This window comes from Aricia agestis, chromosome 8 (assembly GCF_905147365.1).
Source record: "Aricia agestis chromosome 8, ilAriAges1.1, whole genome shotgun sequence".
Taxonomy (NCBI): Eukaryota; Metazoa; Arthropoda; class Insecta; order Lepidoptera; family Lycaenidae; genus Aricia; species Aricia agestis.
In genome coordinates, this window is record NC_056413.1 from 8,028,569 (window position 1) to 8,049,750 (window position 21,182).

At 36.7% G+C, this 21,182-nt stretch overlaps 1 protein-coding gene across 2 annotated transcripts in view; it reads left to right on the plus strand.

The window, feature by feature from the left end:
- Positions 1–18,299, plus strand: part of LOC121729375 (cyclic nucleotide-gated cation channel alpha-3-like) — a 100,598-nt gene extending 82,299 nt beyond the window's left edge. The window contains exons 7-13 of one of the 2 annotated variants that reach the window (XM_042117864.1): positions 5,322–5,514; positions 9,389–9,489; positions 9,747–9,884; positions 10,861–11,028; positions 12,822–12,963; positions 14,652–14,894; positions 15,097–18,299. In XM_042117864.1, the coding sequence (XP_041973798.1) occupies positions 5,322–5,514; positions 9,389–9,489; positions 9,747–9,884; positions 10,861–11,028; positions 12,822–12,963; positions 14,652–14,894; positions 15,097–15,184 (1,073 nt within the window). In that variant the 3' untranslated portion in view covers positions 15,185–18,299. Of the gene's footprint in view, positions 1–5,321; positions 5,515–9,388; positions 9,490–9,746; positions 9,897–10,860; positions 11,029–12,821; positions 12,964–14,651; positions 14,895–15,096 lie in introns of both variants that reach the window. The other variant, XM_042117863.1, reaches the window with a different exon arrangement.
- The last annotated feature ends 2,883 nt before the right edge of the window (positions 18,300–21,182 follow it).

Here is a 21,182-nt window from a genome sequence, read left to right on the forward strand (position 1 = left end):
CGTTTCGAGCTTTCATCAAGGCGATTTCGGAGTGATCAATAGTGAGTGAACCAGTGAAACCTGCGACTTGGCTACGACCTAGGACAGTGATAGTGCTTAGTGATTGGACCTAGTGATTTGTGTTTGGACTTAGTGCTAAGTGTTGTGACCTAGTGTTTAGTGCAGTGTTAATAAAGTCTTCAAGAGAGTCACCAGGTCTTTCTCTCCAAATCCTCGAACCCTAGCACGTAACAATAGTATAATATAAGCATAGTATGTATATTGTTTCTTGTATGTACATATTATATTTAAGTATCACGTCCCTGGAGTCTCGGCTAGTTAACAAGCTGGCAAAATTTTACATATTTATTTTAACTTCGCGATACTAAACACAAACGAAGTTTGGAGCGCTCGCAGATTACGGCAGTGTTTTGTTTCTGTTCTATAAAGAACCTTAATGAGAATTAATGTGTATTATAATAATATAATACACATTAATTCTCATTAAGGAACTATTTAAGTTTAAACTTAAGTGTAAATTATTTGTTTGTTGGGATAAGCACTCGTTAATTACAGTATAACAACAGTAGATTAGCTATCTGCATAAATTAAATACCTACGCATAAATAGGTATCTTACTTCAGGCTGAATAGGGCGCACCCACACCTTTTTTTTTTATGAAATAAGGGGGCAAACGAGCAAACGGGTCACCTGATGGAAAGCAACTTCCGTCGCCCATGGACACTCGCAGCATCAGAAGAGCTGCAAGTGCGTTGCCGGCCTTTTAAGAGGGAATAGGGTAATAAGGGAGGGTAGGGAAGGGAAGGGAAGGGAATAGGGTAGGGGTTAGGGGATTGGGCCTCCGGTGAACTCACTCACTCGGCGAAACACAGCGCAAGCGCTGTTTCACGCCGGTTTTCTGTGAGAACGTGGTATTTATCCGGTCGAGCCGGCCCATTCGTGCCGAAGCATGGCTCTCCCACGTATAAAGCGTGTTTTCAAATAACTTTAAACAATAATATTATTTATAATCATCGATCCTGCGTAAAACTTGTCACTATTGTACAATATTTTGGTCCTTGTCTGATACGTAAGAAAAAATTGACAGAGTCACAGCCGATATTTAAAATATGATTTGGACTTCACTTTAAGTTACTAAAATATAGTATATACAAAAAATGTACATAGAGCTCATGTCAGAATCAATACGCGAGCGAAAAACTTTGGATCCCTTTTGACGAAAAATGCGGAAACGTAGGTGAATGAAACTTTGCACAGTTATAGTTTATATGGTGAAGGAGTGCATCGAGCTAATATTATTTTGAAATTATGCTTTTATCACACATTTTTTTAGATATTTTTATATCACAAATAAAACATTACAAACACTACAATGTGCACACGGCCATCTTTCTGAAAAGCCTATACATACGAATTATATTCTTTTGTTTAAGGTTGAAGTCTGTTGTCAATTTAAAAATGGATTGTTGTTTTTTATTAAATCTGAAATAGTCAATACTTTAAACGGGGAGCCAAAAGAAGAACATAATTAAAAATGTCGAATTCTGAACATTGGGCGATCTCTAGTCTTCAATAAATATCCCGTGTGCGACCGAAAAATGTACTACTTTTCTAACTATTTCTAGATATAGATAGAACCGTAATTTTTTTCGCGATAAAGAGTATTCCTTAAGTCCTTTCCCGGGACTCAAAGTATCTCCATACCAAATTTCATCAAAATTAGTTTAGTGGTTTAGGCCTGAAAGTGTAACAGATAGACACATTTATAACATTGGTTATTATAGAACGGATCTTGCATTGTTTTTTTTTTATGAAATAAGGGGGCAAACGAGCAAACGGGTCACCTGATGTAAAGCAACTTCCGTCGCCCATGGACACTCGCAGCATCAGAAGAGCTGCAGGTGCGTTGCCGACCTTTTAAGAGGGAATAGGCTAATAGGGGAGTTTAGGGAAGGGAAGGGAATAGGGGAGGGTAGGGAAGGGAATAGGGTAGGGGATTGGGCCTCCGGTAAACTCACTCGGCGAAACACAGCGCAAGCGCTGTTTCACGCTGGTTTTCTGTGAGAACGTGGTATTTCTCCGGTCGAGCCGGCCCATTCGTGCCGAAGCATGGCTCTCCCACGTATAAAAGTGTACGAATCTCTTTATCAGTGGGAGCTAAGCGTGTGATAAACAATGTCATAACTCATAACTCGTAAGTCACAAGATTATTAACTATTTCGTGTTATACGGCTGGGTAAATACCCGCTTTGTAGACCAGGAGTTGATTGCGAAGGTCCGATGGCAGGACTGTTTCAACAATTTGAATATAAACTAGGTATTTACTGGAGCTCTAACTATTGTGTTGGCAATTGCCAAGACGGGGCTTATGTCATCAACGGGGGTATTCATAATTCCCGGAAACTCTGATTTGCAAATTTACCGCGCGCTTATTGGTCGACGCTTAGGGCGACATAATATTGACCAATGAGCGCGCTGTGAAACCGACTAGAACAGTTAAAACGTTTCAGTTACATTGATATTTCTAGTGACTTTTACTACTTAACATTATGACGGAATAGCATGATTTTTATCATTGAATGGGCTTCAAAGTTATTGTATCGATTTTGATGAAAAATTAAAATTATGAGTAGCAATAAAATCTTAAATATTATGAAGACAAAACGTTAAGAAATAGGAACACTAAAAGTATATTAAAATTAATAATAATATTGCTGTTAGTTCATAGCCATGAGTTGGCAACACAGACTGGCGTCCCATGTTTGAGTAAGATTAAATTACTGCAAATGTCTCCACTGCACCGTACGGTTGACAGCCTCTGACATCATGTTGCTCCTATTATTTTTCAGAGAACAACATAATATTGTGACATTAATTTTATGGCGCATAATATTGTTTTATGGTGTTTTTCGTTAGTGGTTTTGGAATAGTTATCAATGATGAAGAGATAAAAGTGTTATTGTTCTATCTATATCATCTCATCTTCTCACAGCAAAGTTCCTAAAATTGAAACTTCAAACTGCTGAACGGATTTTGATTGACAAGGCTTCAAATTAACATAATATTATAGGCTACTAGATGATGCCCGCAACTCCGGTGCGCCAAAATTCGGTTATCGCGCGGAGACCGTACATTTTTCCGGGACGAAAAGTATCCTTTGTTCTTTCCCGGGACTGAAAGTATCCCTATATCAAATTTCAGCACAATCGGTTCAGCGGTTTGGGCGTGAAGAGGGAACAGACAGACATATTAACCTCGATGATGCCCGCTAGTCCGTTGCGCCAAAATTCGTTTATAAATAAGTATCCCATGTCCTTTTTCGGGACTCAAAGTGTCTCCATGCCAAATTTTTGGAAAATCGGTTCAGTGGTTTGGCGTGAAGAGGTAACAGACAGACAGACAGACACAATTTCGCATTTATAATGTTAATTATTGTGATGATCAAAATCATCAAAACGACAATACCGCTGCATAATATTTAAAGACACCGCATTTCACTGCCAATGGAGTCCTCAATATTCAAAAACTTTCGGTATTCCGATATTAGAATGTGCAAAACTTAAACAATTTCGGTACTCCGCGGTACGACGAGATGAAAATAACTCAAAAGGTTAAGTCTTCACGAAATAATACTTTCGTACTAACTGGCATCGACTCCAGATGGTATTTAAATTAGGCACCTGGATCTCAGTTATTTAAATTAGGTATTTAATTTCACCCCAGCTATTTAAATTTCATTTTATTCCGTTTCTGTTTGTGCTGGTTGTAAATTCATGTAAATATTGCGAGTAAATATTGTCAGACGGCTCGTTAACAACCTGCTACCTGTATTATTTATATGATTTTAAAATCATTATAAATACCAGATGTTTTAAAACTTTTAAGATAACGTAATTATTAGATAATTGTTAATCATAATAAATATCACTATGTCTAAAATTAAAGATGATTTATCAAGGTCTTGTCTAAGGAGCACACAATGATTTTGGTAGAACCCTGGGCCTAGAGATACTTACTACTAGACAAGCGACGCGATGACCTTATAAGTCATCGCTTCGCTAGCGAATACCAATGTCAAATCCCATACATTTTGTTGGCGTTTACGATAATCGCTTGCCACTGGTCTAGTAGGGCTGATATATTATATTTCTAAAATATGTTCACTTTATAGACCGCTAAACGACGCGGCGCCTGCAACTACGTTGCTCCAAAATTAAAAGAATATGTATGCCTATCGAAATCGGTTTAGCAGTTAAAACAGACATACTGACTTACTAATTTATAATATTATTATCCATATGTATTAGTATATTTTAGTAATACAATAGAAATAATAATATAATGATCGGTTTTGTTTGATCTTAATTGGTATAAATCACAAAGTTTCATCCATTGTGTTGACAAAATTAAGTAGTTAAGTAAGTTAGCAAGTCGACTGCATATACTACAAGCAATTATTTCTTAACTAACTTCAGTAACTGTGTTCGGAACACATTGTCTAATCCAAGTTAGACTAGACACTAGTCTCCTTATTAACCTAACTATACAAAATGTCAACAGACTTTGTATATCATTAAACTTTCTAATGATATTTTATGAATAAAGTTACAGGTAGATATTTTTTATTGTTTAATAATAATAAAAAAAAAAAATAGTCAACATTTTCCGGGCAGTTATAATGACATAACGATGTTGTGACACATACTGCAACACTCAGAGATGAATATTAATTAATTAACTGTAATTAAATAGTGTATGTGTACCTGCAAGGCGGCAGCAATTCCAAAATTCACAGCGCGACAAAAAACTTGTTGAAAAAAAAGTGGACATATTTTGTTACACATACTACGGACGATGCAACGGACGTACGTGTCAGTGAGACAAACACGTCAAACTTATAACATCCCTCTGTTTTCTTCGGGAGTTAAAACTACAATAACTACGCAACACTCACAACTCCATAAGTCCAAAATTCGTTTGTCGCGCGGGAACCAAATGCTTAGTTCTTCCTTCCATTATTTATTTAAAGTTTAGGCGTGAAGAGCTATCGGACAGGCAGACACACTTTCGCATTTATAACATTGAGTACTGATATAATATAATAAAAGAAATGGTCGCTGTTAAGCATTAGTGTCCTAACCCACAATTTTTTTTGTCGTTAAATTTTGAATGCAGTCTTGTTCTAAATCATGTAAAGAACATAACTGCATTCATAACTCAATACGTAATTTTTGTGTGGGTTAGTACACGAATGCTTAACAGCGTCCATTATTTAATATATAGCATTATCAGTTGTATAAACCTCACCATCATTGTTACAGCGAAGCTAGATGGCGTGAAGACCTATATGCGGATGCGACGCGTGCCCACACACCTGCAGGTGAAGGTGATCAAGTGGTTCGACTACCTGTGGCTGACGCAGAAGTGCTCCGACGAGGAGAAGGCGGTGTCCTGCCTGCCAGACAAGCTGAAGGCTGAGATCGCCATCAACGTCCACTTGGATACGTTGAAAAGGTTAGTCTGTCGGGAGAGAAAGCTACAAGGCCTGCATTCACGATTCCCGTTTGACACGGATTCGGAAACTTTACGCGGAGAGCGTTTGTTGGATAAAGTTTAAAAAAATGGGCATTGTGAATCAGATCCCTGGTGGCTTCGTGGTATCAAACATTTTTAGTAGGACTTTTCAGACATAACATCTTTTGCCAATAGACAATTAGTAATAATAATAATCAGTCAAGTCAATGTACGAATTTCCACGTGCGTCACAACATCGAGACGATTTAATGTTAATTAAATATGTAAGCACGATAACTTGTTTAACATAATCTATACAGGGTGTAACAAAACATGGTGATAATACTTCAAGATGTGTATTTGCCCCCTGTAAAAATTTCACTTTAAAAGTAGCAGCGTTGAAAAATAATCTTTTTTAGGATTCCGTAGCCAAATGGCAAAAAACATATATATATGCCAGCCGTTTACGCGTGATGTCGTGACCACGCGAAATATAACGTTCCGCGCAGATTCGCCCGCGTAAATTAGATATTTAACAGACAAATTAGTCCACAAAAAATAGCCTATTTTATCCTTCATGTGGTCTACTTCTTATCTGTGCTAAATAACAGAAAAATTGCTGCAGTAGTTCGTGAGATAAGCCCTTTCAAATAATTTCCCCCGTTTTTTGCACACTTTCCTCTATTTCTTCGCTCCTATTAGTATTAGCATGATAAAATATAGCCTATAGCCTTCCTCGATAAATGGGCTATCGAACACTGAAAGAATTTTTCAAATCGGACCAGTAGTTCCTGAGATTAGCGCGTTCAAACAAACAAACAAACAAACAAACTAACAAACTCTTCCGCTTTATAATATTAGTATAGATGTAGTCTGTGAACCGCATTAAGATTTTGATACAAAAATGGAAAAATTATTAAAAACTAGATGATGCCCGCAATTCCGTTGTGCCAAAACTCGTTTATCGCAACGGGAACCGTACATTTTCCTGGGACAAAAAGTATCCTATGTTCTTTCCCGGGACTCAAAGTATATACCAAATTTCAGCAAAATCGGTTCTACGGTTTAGGCGTGAAGAGGTAACAGACAGACAGACAGACTGACAGACAGACACACTTTCGCATTTATAATATTATTATTAAAAATTTTAGGTGTTCCCATAGGTACAACTAAATAAAATAATTAAATTTTCATTAAATCAATTGAAATATAAAAATCAATCAAAAACCTTTTAATTTTATAAAAATAAACCTTATCGCTGCTGCGGAATCCTTCATGGGCGAGTCCAACTCGCACTTGGCCGGTTGCTTTTTCAATGCTGCTACTTTCACAGTGTACTCTATGCAGGGGACTCATACACACCCTATTATCACTATGTTCTGTTACATCCTGTAAAAATTCATACAGTCGCTCGTAAATCTGAGCGCTTTGTATTAAACGAATTCTTGATACCTACAATTCCATAAAATTGAGTCGTTTCGAAAACATAAACGGGCAATGCTAGTGACGATTTCAGTTTAATATTCTGCGTAGTATAATTAAAAACAGAAACATTCGCATTTACGTCCATGAATAATTCACGTTCGTTTGCGATGAGCGATCCGTTAAAGTCGCGAGACGGCTCTTAGAAAAATATCCCCGCCGTTACGATGGAGATTTTAACGTTTATTTGCCAAAATAATGTTCATCAGCGCCATCTATACTCGTTGACGGTTAATGACTGGTTTATTTTTCAACGAAACCGTGACATGAATAAGTAAGTAATTTTTAAGACAAAATGTAAACACATTTTTAAGTAGGCCGGCTATGAATTTGTTGCAGTCTTATATAACAATGTTACAATTAATCTAGCACCAAGAAATATGCTCATTGTTCTATTTCTATTTCGCGCGCAAGGTCTAAACTCTAGCTACAATTATTATTACTAGCTATTTGACCGAAATTTGCTCGGTATTCGATAAAACACGAATAAAATGACATTTTATAAAAATGATTCCTAGCTAGATCGATTTATCGCCCCCCATACCCCCTATATACTAAACTTCATGAAAATCGTTGGAGCTGATTCCGAGATTCCAATTATATAATAGCTCCCACACCGGTTTCGGTGACGGTGGCCGGTTTCGTTGAAACCAGGCCAGCTACGCAGGAGTAATTTTATAGTGCCCAAATGTGTGCGCAGTACACAAGAGCACTCTCTATTCCTTTACTATCATAACCCAGTGGGACGGAAGACCGACACGACCAGCGAGAGATCCAATGCCACGGAGGCGTTCCAATTATAATATATTATACATATTATATATACAAGAATTGCTCGTTTAAAGATATAAGATAAGTATACGAGCAAGAAGTGTATTAAGGAGCTACCCTACGAATAATAAAGGGCTACCTTTTTATTTTACAAATTTTTGTTAACCGAACATTCATTACTCCAAATCGGATTGAACCATGTCCCTCGTCGATAAAATTTTAAATTACAACGAAATTAATTCCATTTAACAAAAGTCGGATGAAACAAAAGTTACCAAACTTTCAATAGAAGTTTATTTAAAATGTGTTTGAAGTGATTACATTTGACTAACTCGGATTAATTAAATTAAACTCTCTTTTTAAAGTTACGGGAAAATTGTTAGTCTATCTATTTCAGGGACTAATAATATCATACCTACCTCTTACGATTTTGTTATCATAATATTATATAAAGTTTGAAAAAATAAATTAAGGTACAGTCGCCAAATATCGTCCCCTTTTTTAAAAACGTTCTAAAAAAATAAAATAAAATACTACAGTTATAAATCAAACATCAAACTTTAGCTTCACTATTCATTTATTCTTAAAAATAATCAAAAATGCGTTAACGTTTTCAGGAAAAGTTTAAAAGTAAAAACAAAAATACTCATATTTTCAATATTTATTTTTGGGCTCCTAATTCCGTCCCTTTAATATAAATATATTAAAGGGATAAATATAATATATTTATTTTTAGTATTTGTTGTTGTAGCGGCAACAGAATATAATATGTAACACAATTCCTGAAAATTTCAGAAGTCTAGCTATAGCGGTTCTCGAGATAGAGCCTGGAGACAGACAGACAGACGGACAGACAACGAAGTTTCAGTAATAGGGTCCCATTTTTACCCTTTGGGTACGGAACCCTAAAAAACATATTTTTCTACAGTTTCAAGCAAAAAGAAGTGATATGAACGTTCGAGATCCATTCACTGTTTGCGATCCTAATACCGTCTTGGGGGACGATATTAGGTTCATCATTCATGTAAGGGGACGATATTAGGAATGTTACTTAATCGATTAACATCTGAGGTAATAATAATTAGTTTTACAAACAAATTATATCAATAAGTCAGGCATCTCAATATTTTCCAAGGTATCCAAGAATATTTCAATGAAAAACTGACTTTGAAAACTTTTTTTGATTTTCCAATTCCTGCCGGTACGAAAGGCGTGATGCCCTCACTTCTTCACAATGATAGATGACAGTTTTTAAATAAGTAGATATCGAAGGGGACGGAATTAGGTTTGAGGATGAAATTTGGCGACTGTAACCCTACTGATATTTTGGGCAAACGATCTACCTGCCTTTATAAAACGATTAAGTAAGAACAGGGTACAATAAGTAAATAAACTTTAGGGTGTGTGACTCCTGCACTTTAGGTAGCAGCGCTGAACGATTTACTTTTGACTTTTTCAAAGTGAAATAACCCAACGTCGTTAATTTTTCATACTTAATAGTAAACTCTATATTGTATAAACACAATTTAAACTGTTATTACTCAATTATAAAAGAAGAAAGAGCATAGTTTAGACTTTAGAGTTAGTATAGATATTTACTGAGATGCTCTTCATGTTGTAGGGTGGAGATTTTCCAGAACACAGAAGCCGGGTTCCTATGCGAGCTCGTGCTGCGCCTGCGACCGGTTCTGTTCTCACCCGGAGATTACATTTGTAGAAAAGGTAAGGTATTAAGTTATTCTTTTTTTCAATTTTTATTGTCTATCTTGTATATTCTTATTTTTATTACCTATCAAATAGTGCTTTAAAGCAAATAGCTTAGAGAAAATCAAGGGCTTAAAAAATAATACTTGGTAAATTTTTATCACTATGTAAACTTACTATGAAATTGACAAAATGACAAAATTTATTGATTTTAAAGTCAGAGTTAAATAAGCCGTTTTGGTTTTGATGATTACTAAGTAGTGATATTAACACAGGTGAGGTGGGCAAGGAGATGTACATAGTGAACCGCGGCAAGCTGCAGGTGGTGGGCGACAACGGAAAGACCGTGCTAGCCACACTCAAGGCGGGTTCTTATTTTGGCGAAATTTCCATTCTGAACATGGGCACGGCAGGTAAACAACTTGGTAAATATCGCCACGGCCCGAGACGCCACGCCACTTTTTATTCTACTTTTTGTCTTGAAAGTTTTCGTGAGCAAACGTTTCGAGGAGACGCTGCAATCAGGCCGAGGGAGCGGCCATCGCGCTACCAAAAGGTTGTGGACATCGCACGAGCGATCTCTGCCGCAGCTTATTGCTATCTTTTGTACTCGTCATGCCTAAAAAGATTGCAATAACACGCTTAAGAGCAGTCAGATCGTTGATATGTATTAGGTGACGCTTCAACATTTTATTATTTATTTAATCACTAACTGATATTTCATTACCGATAGCTAAGTTTTTTACCTTACCCTTTTTATAACGTCGTTCTCGTTTTTTTTACTGTTTCATTTCCATGTAGCTTCTCGTAGTCTCATCTCAGGTTTCGCTCGAGCCTCATGGTTTTGTTTGCTTCTAGTTACATCTCCTTTGGTTGTATGAAGGCAGTGTCCCCGATCGCTTTGCATCCTCCCCGACTTTACATACTTTGGCGTGACCTCTTGGTGCATGTATCCCTAATTTGTATTTGAAAGTGCCGACTCCTCCAGTTCTCGTTATCGCGTCGGCGAATTTAAACTCTTAGTCATAAGTATCGCAGTTCCTAGGCGGGATGACAGTAGATCCGCTTGGGCCCCTGTTGGGCCTCGTTTGATAAATTTTTAACTTACGCTTTGTCTTGAAGCACACGACCTGATAGTTGACGCTTCTTATTATTTTTGTTCCGATTCTAATGGTCATACCGTCATTTTTCCGGAATGTTTATTCCACAAAGTTAGCCATTTTCCTATTCAGCTTGTACTAATATTATACCTTTCTGCCTCCGTTTAATCTCTCCGAACCGTCGCGGATTCTTCGAGTATCGAGCTTCTCGGTTCGATACTCGAACGGATTCCCGACTGCGTTGGACGATCACCGGTTGGCACGGAGTGTGTGGATGACACGTCGACAGGAAACCGGCGGACAGCGTCAGTTCGGTCCGTGGGCTACTCGGACCTGTTTGTGCTCAGCAAGAAGGACATGTGGGACGTGCTGAAGGAGTACCCCGCCGCCAGGGTCCGCCTCGAGGCCATCGCCGTCAAGAGACTCGAGAAGTACAAGAAGGCGCCGCTCGAAAAAGGTTCGTCACAAAATTGCTATGGGTTTATTTATACCTTGCTTATATTTCATTGGGTTAACTTAAGTTAAAACAGGGACGGATTTAAACTTTTGCCACCCCTGAGCACTGAAAAATTGCCGATCCATTATTGAAATATCAAAAAAGCTATGTAGTTATAATTATTTATTAATATTTTGAATTAACTAAATTAATTCGAAAATAAATTTTCACTTTAACGATAAGTAAATGTCAAAACAATTCAGTCAATAATGGATTGCACCATTTTAGCAAGAATAAAATGATGTCACATTTTTAACGATAACCGAAACCGGTAAATTTTATAAGTAACAATAGCTCTACGCCTCTAGCCTTCGGTGCAACATATTATAATGTGTTAAAATTATGATTTGATTTTAATTTCAATTTGAAAAATCAAGTATTATATGCCTCGAATTTCCTGAATTATCCAATTAATAATTATGAATAAGTAAGGTAAAAGCACTAATGGTAGACTCGGAACTAATAGATGACACTTACGACAAAAATACCATAAAAATAAGAATTAGTCTAATTTTTTCTCAACACTTTTTATAAGCTTCTCAAGCTATCTGTTGACGTGAAAAAATATATTAGGGACGCCTTCGGGAACAAAATTTTAAAATGGGATCAGTTTTCGTAAATAATGTGACCGCGTCAACACGCGCTCGGCAGTTTCTTAGCAAATAGGTTAAGGAAGGCGAAATTTTGCACGTAAGTTTTGAATACATTTATTTGATTTTTTGTAATTTCTATTGATTTCATTGGATTAATGGTCATGTTGTTTACACTATTTAATGTTTATTTGTGATTTTTTATCCATTTTCCCTAACAATATAAAGGATGTCTACTATTAGTTCTTGAAAATGTAAAAAACCTAATAGATAGCATGGAACTCATATCATAATTTTGCAATACATTCTAAAGTTATTTTGTAGTTTATTCTACTGCAAATATCATCAATACTCTCTGAAAATATAATTCTATTAACAAGCTAACAAATTAGAACTACTGTACCTAAAAATTGACACATTAGACCTTGTCTGATCTAAAAATCGATTGCTTTAGTTTTTAGCAGTAAAAAGAAGAAAAAGGAGAGCTGAGAAAATAAAGAAGAAAAAAGAAGTGGCAAGAGAAGCGTGGAGACTAAAGACTCAAAATAAATTTGCTAGGAAAAAATATATGAAAAATAAAAATAAAAGGAAAGATAGTTTTAGCATGGAAGAAGAAGAATCTGGAGACAACGTGGATAATATTTCATATGCATCTAGTTACTATGATGAAGTAAATGAAATCTTTCGAAAAAACGGCAAATAAAGACCTAATAATAGGAAAAATGTTAAATGTAATGTAATGTTCTATGTCAACTATTAGTTCATACTGGTGTCTACTATTAGTGATGTTCGTTTACTGTGATTTCATCTATTAGTTATTACGACTAAGTTTACAAAAAGACCAATAATTTATTTTTTAATTGATTTGTCAGTGAATAATCATAATAGTTTTATTTTGTAAGAGTTACTGAAGACATGGAAGAAGTTATCAATCCTTTATTTTAATAAATATATATTTTACAACATTTAAATGTTCCATGTTTCCTTAAAGTGTCTGCCATTAGTGATTTTACCTTAATTAGAAAAAAATAAAAAAAATATTTAGAAATTTTAATTATTTACACTAAAAATTTCTCTACTTTCCAAATTTTGTCGCCCTAGAAAAATTGCTGCCCTGGGCACGAGCCCCGACTGCCCCTAGTGTAAATCCAGCACTGCTTGCAGTGGCAATGGGCCGGTGCCAGTCCACGCCTGGGCTGGTGGAGACGAGCGGGCGCGTGCCCATAGAGGAGATGGATCTGCCCGTCGCCCTGCCCCAGGTCATGCATTCCTCGCAACAGCCTTCCTATCGGGACCAGCTTTATAGGTATGTACCATAGAATGATTGTAGGCAGATGGCGGACCTATCTCATCCCGTCGCGTAATGTCAAACCCAGCCGATAGATCAGGCCATTTAGCCGAAACTTTTTCGTCATCGCTTCGTTATAGAATCGCCAATGTCATATTAACGAAAGCTTATGTCAATTCCATGCATTTTCATCGGCGATTCTATAACGAAGCGAAAACGAAAAGATTTTGGCTCACCCCACAAGACTAACATTGAAATTGAACATAACTATGAAGTCTATGAATCAACTTCTCTATTACATATAGGTAATATCTAGATTTTACAAGAAGAAAAGATTATGGGGCATTTTATAACTCGAATGTAGTTTCGATCTCTGGCTGTCACACTAGCGGATGAAATGCAAGTTACAAGCATAGGTCAAAGCAAAATTCGAGCTAATAGAATCGTTCGCTAGATTGTATTCAAGTACAATTTTAAAAGAAGTTAAAAAATTTACAGCCTATAAACATTTATGAAGTACGTCGTTCCTGCATACTCCGTAGTTTTTAAGATGATCGGTTAAAGTTTTTAGTTTTCAACTTGAGTTCGTAGCGTTAGTGGTTAGCTCGTTAAATGTAAGAGATATTCTAGAGCAACCAGATTTTTGTTCCCTTGTTTCCACGAACAGCATAATTATTCTAATTTCAAATTAGTGTGTAATATGAGAGGGAATTCAAATTTCGACAGTACGTTACTACGTTTACCGCAGTCAAATTCTGAAATGAAATTAAGGTACGGTAGTTTGTTAGTTACTACTCATATTTTATGCTACCTTCTTCAGGTTATGAATTATTCATTAAAACCACAGTCGGCTCATTAATGAAATTTAAAAACAGCGGTCTCATTCTCACTAAGCATTATCTTCTACGAGCGTCTATTTTTATCGATATTTTATCCTCATAATTTTAAATTTTATCTCTGAAATATGATTTCACCTCTGTGATAATTAAGCAAGGCCTGACGTTATTTATTGCAACAGTTTTTGTATTTTTCATAATTAAAACGAAAATCTTCTTTAAACAATCAAATGAAAATTCGATAATAATAATTTGGTGCTTTTATGGTGCGAACGAATTTTTATTCCATTTCGTAATAACAAATATTATTCGTATACAAATATGGGTTCACATCTTATGTATCATGTCTACTTACTTTATGTAGGTAAAAGCCTTTCATGTTGACTTGGAATAAAGTATTTTCTTAACTTATATTTGCGAAATATTCGTCACGAAACTTAGAAGGAAATTGGCACTTTTGGAAACCCTATTCAACCCTTAGGAGGTGCGTAAACAATAAACTCACCCAAAAGTTATGTGTGCCTAAAAGTTGCATATTTGTGAAATATTTTAGTATTATATTTAGATGAATAACGATATAAAATATAAAGATTTCTATTATAGGCAAGTACATAATATTTATAATGAAAACACCTTTTCATTATCCAAGTATGAAGTTTTATTTGTTGATGACGTTAAGATGTTTTAAGGCTGAGGACTAAAGACCCGGATTTATGTTAGGATTCTATACAAATGTTATTAAAGGATAGATTATTTTCATACTTGGATTTTGAAATGTTTATTCACTAAATAAAAAATAGCTTTTTTCAAAAGCAGAATTTGAGAATAATATACTAGATTAAGTTATAAAGTTACTACCTTTTGTTACAGTTCGTCTGTAAGCCCTCTGCGTATAGGGTCGCCGGTGGCGTCGTGTGCGTCTAGCGTGCGCAGCAGCGCGGCGGGCGGCGGCAGTGTGACAACCGCGAGCATGGCGCCGCGCGTGCTGCTCGACTCGCACGACGCGCTCGAGAGCGAGATCAAGCGGCTCCGCGAGCGACTCTACACCGTAGAGACAGAAAACGCCGCCATGTCCGCCAAACTCAGCCAGCAGCAGTGGGAGGTTGACCAAAGGTATATTTCAAATACTAAGTAAATTGTTTACTAAGTATAACATGTCACTGATTTGTAGAGTGAATTTGCACAGTCTTTTGAAAATCTCTAATACTGAGTATGACTTAAAAATTGTAAGTTTTCAATGTAAAATTTGCTATCCCCAAAAAGCTCCAACATTTACTGGTGCAAATATTGTTATAGAGTTATGTTCTTGTGGCAGGCTACAAGAGATTGAAATGCAGATTTGTGGTGGCAGCTCCCTTAGCTCACAGGAAGACAACGAGAGGAACCGGGAGAGCATTATTTAACAGCGCGCCCCGTCGCCGCCCGGGCCCGCGCCGCCGCGAGCGCCGCGACTCGTGCGCTCTCCCTCCCGCATATCCCTGTCCCTGTCGCGGGTGCAGCCCGCCTCCCTCACTCTGTCCGTCTGCTGAGCGCACTCCGAGTTGTGAGCATGAACCTCTACTATTTATATTCTGTGAACGTATCGTTCGTGCGAACTTCGAAGTGTTTTTACGATGAAATCATAATTTTAAGGATTAAATTTAAATACGAATTAACTTTATCAAATTTATATACGTGTACCTAGTATGTACGACTCGAGGAGGAGTATCCGTGGAGTGAGATTTTGCTGAGACAATATTATCTTTAAAGTTATATAAGTATCGGAGTGAAGTGAAGTGTGGCTACGGTGTTCGGTATTACCGCTCGTTATAGTTTAGTTCCCTCGGTTCGCACCGGAACGTTAGAGTCTAGCGGTGATGTTATTGATTTCGTTAACTAGCTGTTCTCGTGTGAATTGTTTTCGTATCGGCCGACGTCGGTCTATAAATTGAAATGTAATTTTGAAAATGTTTATTAACGAAAAATATGTGGCATTTATGTAAGTGTTCTGTGTGCCAAATTAATATTGTGTAGCTAATAATTATTATCAAAAATCAAATTTGGAAGAAAATGTTGTAGCTTTAAATATTTAGAATCTAATGATTTGGGAAGTACTGTAATCTGATTATGTTATAATATAAATCATTTGATGTGTCGGACGTTTCGTTAACGAAAAATTATTTAAATTAGACTCTATGTAAATTCTAATATATTTATTATAATTATTGTTCTATGCAGTTTTGTCCGATTCGTAAAACGACGATAGTATATTGTAATTTGTTATATAAATATATATTAATATTATATTACTTACTAGAGCTAGCGCACTTGGATAACAAACTTGTTTGTCGTCCACCGTTTCTGATATTGGTCTTAGCGCAAGTAAAGTCTATCTTATCCACAATGACTTCGCCTTACGGGACAATGGCTTTATATAGCGGTAAAAGATACACAAATTTGATTGCGCAAAGTCTCCATTAATCGGAATGCGGATGGACGACAGAGAATTTTGTTGACGGTGAGCGAAGCTTATGAGGTTTAGCTTACGAGGGGTAGGTAGGTACTTACATCGGTTTGGTAATTAAAAGTCACTACTGCCAAATAAAATTAAGTAGCTAAAATGTTTTAATGTAATATAAATAAGTACTGAAAAATGTTTTGTACTTAATTCTTTATCGTTCCGTTCTCGATGATTTAATCATGTACAACTAACACTAAGGCTAGTATTTTCTTTTTTATATAAAATTAGATAATATCAAATATTAATTCGTATTACATCCAAACTGAACCAAGATATAGATACTCGTATTCAATAATAAGGTGAATTTGTAAATACTTTATCTATGGTGTATATTTAAGAGCTGTTTTTCATTGGAAACGATTATTTTCGACCACGAGCTGAAAGCGACGTTGGAAAATCGCGACCGGCGACATAGAGCCGCTGTGTGAAAGCTTACAAACTTAATTACAAAGTGAGGTTACACTGCTCTGGTGCGTTGGGTCTTGGGAATTGATTAACGCAGTGTATGCAACATTGTTGCGTTACGCCAACGTATGTTAACACAATAAAGATAGTGTTGAAAAATAAATATTGAAGCGGTCAAAACAACGTCGCTGCGGCGACATGCAGCGGAGCAATGTGACTTCGCTCTTACAGCCATGCCACACGACGCGGTGCGGCGCCGCACCGGTGGCCATCTCGCCGGACTACCGGGCACCGGCCACACGGTGAGTGCGGCACCGCAACGTTTTGTAGTACTGTAGCTGCAGCGACGGACTCGAGCTCCCCGCCTCCCCGCCTCGCCTCGATTCCGGTGTGCGTGCGGTGCAGCGCCGGAGCGCACCGGACGGCGCCGTGTGCCATACCATCCATTTTTATATGTAGGAAACCGGAGCGGCACTGGTCAGGCGCCGTACCGCCGCCGCACCGCATCGTGTGGTATGGTACTTACTTAGGACAGTGTCAAATATATTTTGGACAGTTTTCCTTATTGAATTATAATATTGGGTTTATTTGCCTTCGATATCTTAGAGGGAGAACTATCAATGACTACCAATAATTGAATATTAATTCCATAGCATATTATGTTAAATAACGCGATGTATATGTAGTTGGGGTAAGAGAGTTTGACCAACGATTTTCGAGTAAATACCTTTCGCATGGTACATTCAACAGTTATCCCTCTTTACCATTATTGGACCATGATAATTACTAAAACTGTCCAAAGTTTTTTAGATTGTCCTAATTATACAATTTTATAATGATTATGTGCGGTATACTCATGATAACATAATATTATGATTTACCTGTGCAAATACAGAAACTGTGCCAAATGCGTGCCAAATGCTTGGAAGTCTGAAAGAGATATTAAACTGTATTTTGTTCTTTACTAAAAGCAGACTAATATGCGACTGCACAAATGTTGTTTTGACACAAATTGTAACGTTCCGCGCAAAGTGAATATGTACTTCTATAATTTTAAAACAATTTCTCGAAAGCGTAATAGATAGGGAAAGCAATTTTAAAAATGTAAATAAAATTTATTTATTGTTATGTATATTCCATACATTTTTCTTCGGATTGCCATTTTAATTGATAAGAGGGACGCATTTTTAGAAAACTGGCGGACTCGAATCTTTTGCCCTTTTCATTGTATTTCAAAAGGCAAGATGGAAAAGTGGCGAAAAAGTTCGAGGCCGAGAGGATGCTGTTTTTTATCGTATAAGTATTTTATTCTTACTATAAACCTGAGTCCCGGGCCTTTAGTCGAGTCGCATTCGATAATCTCGGCAGCGAAGCAAAAAATGTATGTATGACACAACGTATCGCCACTTGGCATAGACGATGCGACTTGACTAAAGGCCCCGACGAAAAGTTTGTTTGATTACGGAAATTCTTTGAATTAACATTATAAGCGACAGTTGGATCGTGGCTCGGCGGCACGAGCATTGAGCAGGCTTGTGGAAATCATATTGGGAATTCAATTATGTATTGCACACGATTCATTTTATTGTTAATAAAAAGATAACGCTGATGTACATTGTATTTTATTGATAATTCCTTTCTTGTTGGGAGCCAAACATAAAGTTAATAGGTATATCTAGCGGAATAGAGCAACAATCTCGAGCTGTCAAACGAAACCGAAATTGGTTTCATCTGTGTGTAAAAATATGTGTACGTATACACTCACACAAGCATAATTGAACATGAATTCTATGAGATTATATTGTCAACGTGTGGCACGTGCCGACTGGACGTCAAAAAAGAGTGCTGCTGTCAAGTATCAAACGTCTCTTTCTACCACGCAGTGTTACTGATAGTGACATCTCTCTTGCTCAGGCCTTTGCATCTCTATTCCGCTAGGTATATTAACTTTATGGAGCCAAATAAAGGAGATGGCTCACGATCCGCACACATGCATACATATTTTAAGTCTCGGTTACGAAAAAATGTTTTATCACCTCCGGGCGGTAAACGTTTCGTTCCACTGCGCTATTGTCGAGTTCGTCGAGTCGAGTGTCGAGTTGCCATTGTCGAGGAGAAAAATAGTATGCGCACCATGGGCAGTAAAAAAGAAAGTCTCAGATCACATGATCATGTGATATGAGACATTTCTTATTTTCCTGCCCTAGGTGCTTAATGTACCATCGAGGAAGTTGATTCCCATGCAATTGACAGACCAACGTTATTTGGTCGAATATGTCAATTCAATGCTAATTGTGATCTGTCAGCTGGGTTTGACGTAACGCAACCAAACTACTTAGGTCCCCGATTTGCATAGGAATCAACTTCTCTGATATAATTTATCACTAAAAAATCATGTCCCGAAACATGACCTTTCTTCAGCAAATTGACGCAAACCTTAAACTTAAGATTTTTAAAAAATTAATCCATACTAATATTATAAATGCGAAAGAGTGTCTGTCTGTCTGTCTGTCTGTTACCTCTTCACGTTCAAACCGCTGGACCGATTTTGCTGAAATTTGGCATGGAGATACTTTGAGTCCCGAGAAAGGATACTTTTTATCCCGAAAAAATGTACGGTTCCACCGCGATAAATGAGTTTTGGCGCATCGGAGTTGCGGGCGTCATCTAGTTAACAATATATCACTATACCATTGTTAATCGATAAAAAATGTTACATCTTAAGATATTATTCTCAAGATGGTTTCAACTTGAAGAGCGCAGTATCATTTCAATGATTTGAAAAACTCTCTTGTTTTCTATACCGAAACATAACACATTTCCATTTTTAAGCTGCTAGCTATAAAAAGTAAATTTATGGCTGGTAGTAATTTCTTAAGATACCGAAGGAGATGCTATAAATTTTTCAGCAGTAAAACAGTCTCATAAACTGCCAAATACGTACACAAAGGACTGCAGGGTTTTGGGTTTAGGCTTGCCGCATACACACTGATTCATTTTTCGTAAGAATTCTATTTCTACCTTGTTATATTATTTTGTCTTTATTTAAACATTGGACCATCAAAACTTTGCTACCAGTTAGACACTTAAAAATACATATTAAATATTTTCTTTCTTAGGTTTCCGCAAATATTCCTAATGATATCTAAACTTGCGGGTTTTTTTGCAATACACTTTTCTTATTACTGTAAGTGCATTTTGCGTAAACCGGAACATAAATATAATAATTGATGAAACTTCGAGTAGTCTTAAATAACATCAGCTAGTTGGTCATCTATTACCCCATTTCACTGAAAACCGTCAGAAAAGTCGTGAAAAAGAAAAGTGCCTCGCGAAATTATGCGTCAGTGTCGAATGTCGATATCATAATAATAATATTATTTCATTGGTTTTTGAGAACAATACAGCATGATAATCGTGTACGCTGTTTTTTCTACGGAAATGGCAGAATATCTATACTAATTAATTAATTATTATACTACCTAATATATTATAAATGTGAAAGTGTGTCTGTCTGTTACCTCTTCGCGCTCAAGCCGCTGAAACAATTTTGCTGAAATTTGGTATGGAGATACTTGGAGTCCCGGGAAAGGACATAGGATACTTTTTATCCCGGAAAAATTTACGGTTCCCTAGTGATAAACGAATTTTGACGCAACGGAGTTGTGCGCGTCATTTAATTTTATTATTAATTATTAAAGTACACATTTAATTAAAGACTTTGTGAGAATTTCAAGTGCCTTCCTATTATCATTATTAATATCGAATAAAAAAAAGGCCAAAAAATTACGTTTGTTGTATGGGATATTAATTTTATTTTGGTTTTAGTATTTGTTGTTGTAGCGGCAATAGAAATACACAATATGTGAAAATTTCAGAAGTCTAGCTATAGCGGTTCTTGAGATACAGCCTGGAGACAGACAGACGGACAGACAAAGAAGTCTTAGTAATAGGGTCCCGTTTTACCCTTTGGTTACGGAACCCTAAAAAAAACAAATGGCACTGAGCAATTCAACAGTGCTACGCCGTACCTATCAGACTGTCCACTGTCCAGACTTTGTAACATAAATCCATCAAAATCGGTTCAGCGGTTTCACCTAATCGCTCTCAGGCGGGCTCCGCTACAAATCTGCGTTGATTTTACGCACACGGAGCTTCGAATTGAACACCAAAATAAAAATAGAGCCGGAATTCTCACTGACCTTTTTGTGGTCACCCAATCCTCGTTCCCTAGTTGGTTTTGTGAAATAAAAACATGTAGGTAGATAGAATATAACAATATTAGGAAATATAAAGTACAATATTCGTTATGAGTGTTTATAGCTGGTAGACACTAGCTTGTTCCCGCGGCTTTGTGCGCCAGAAATTAGTGGTGGTATTTTATATTTGATTCCTGCCCTTTTGAATAGATTTTTGAAAAATCTATATCAATTAGTACATGCCAATACATTCTTGTTAGATACCTAATAGAAAGATAATTCGTATGTTGTTATGAA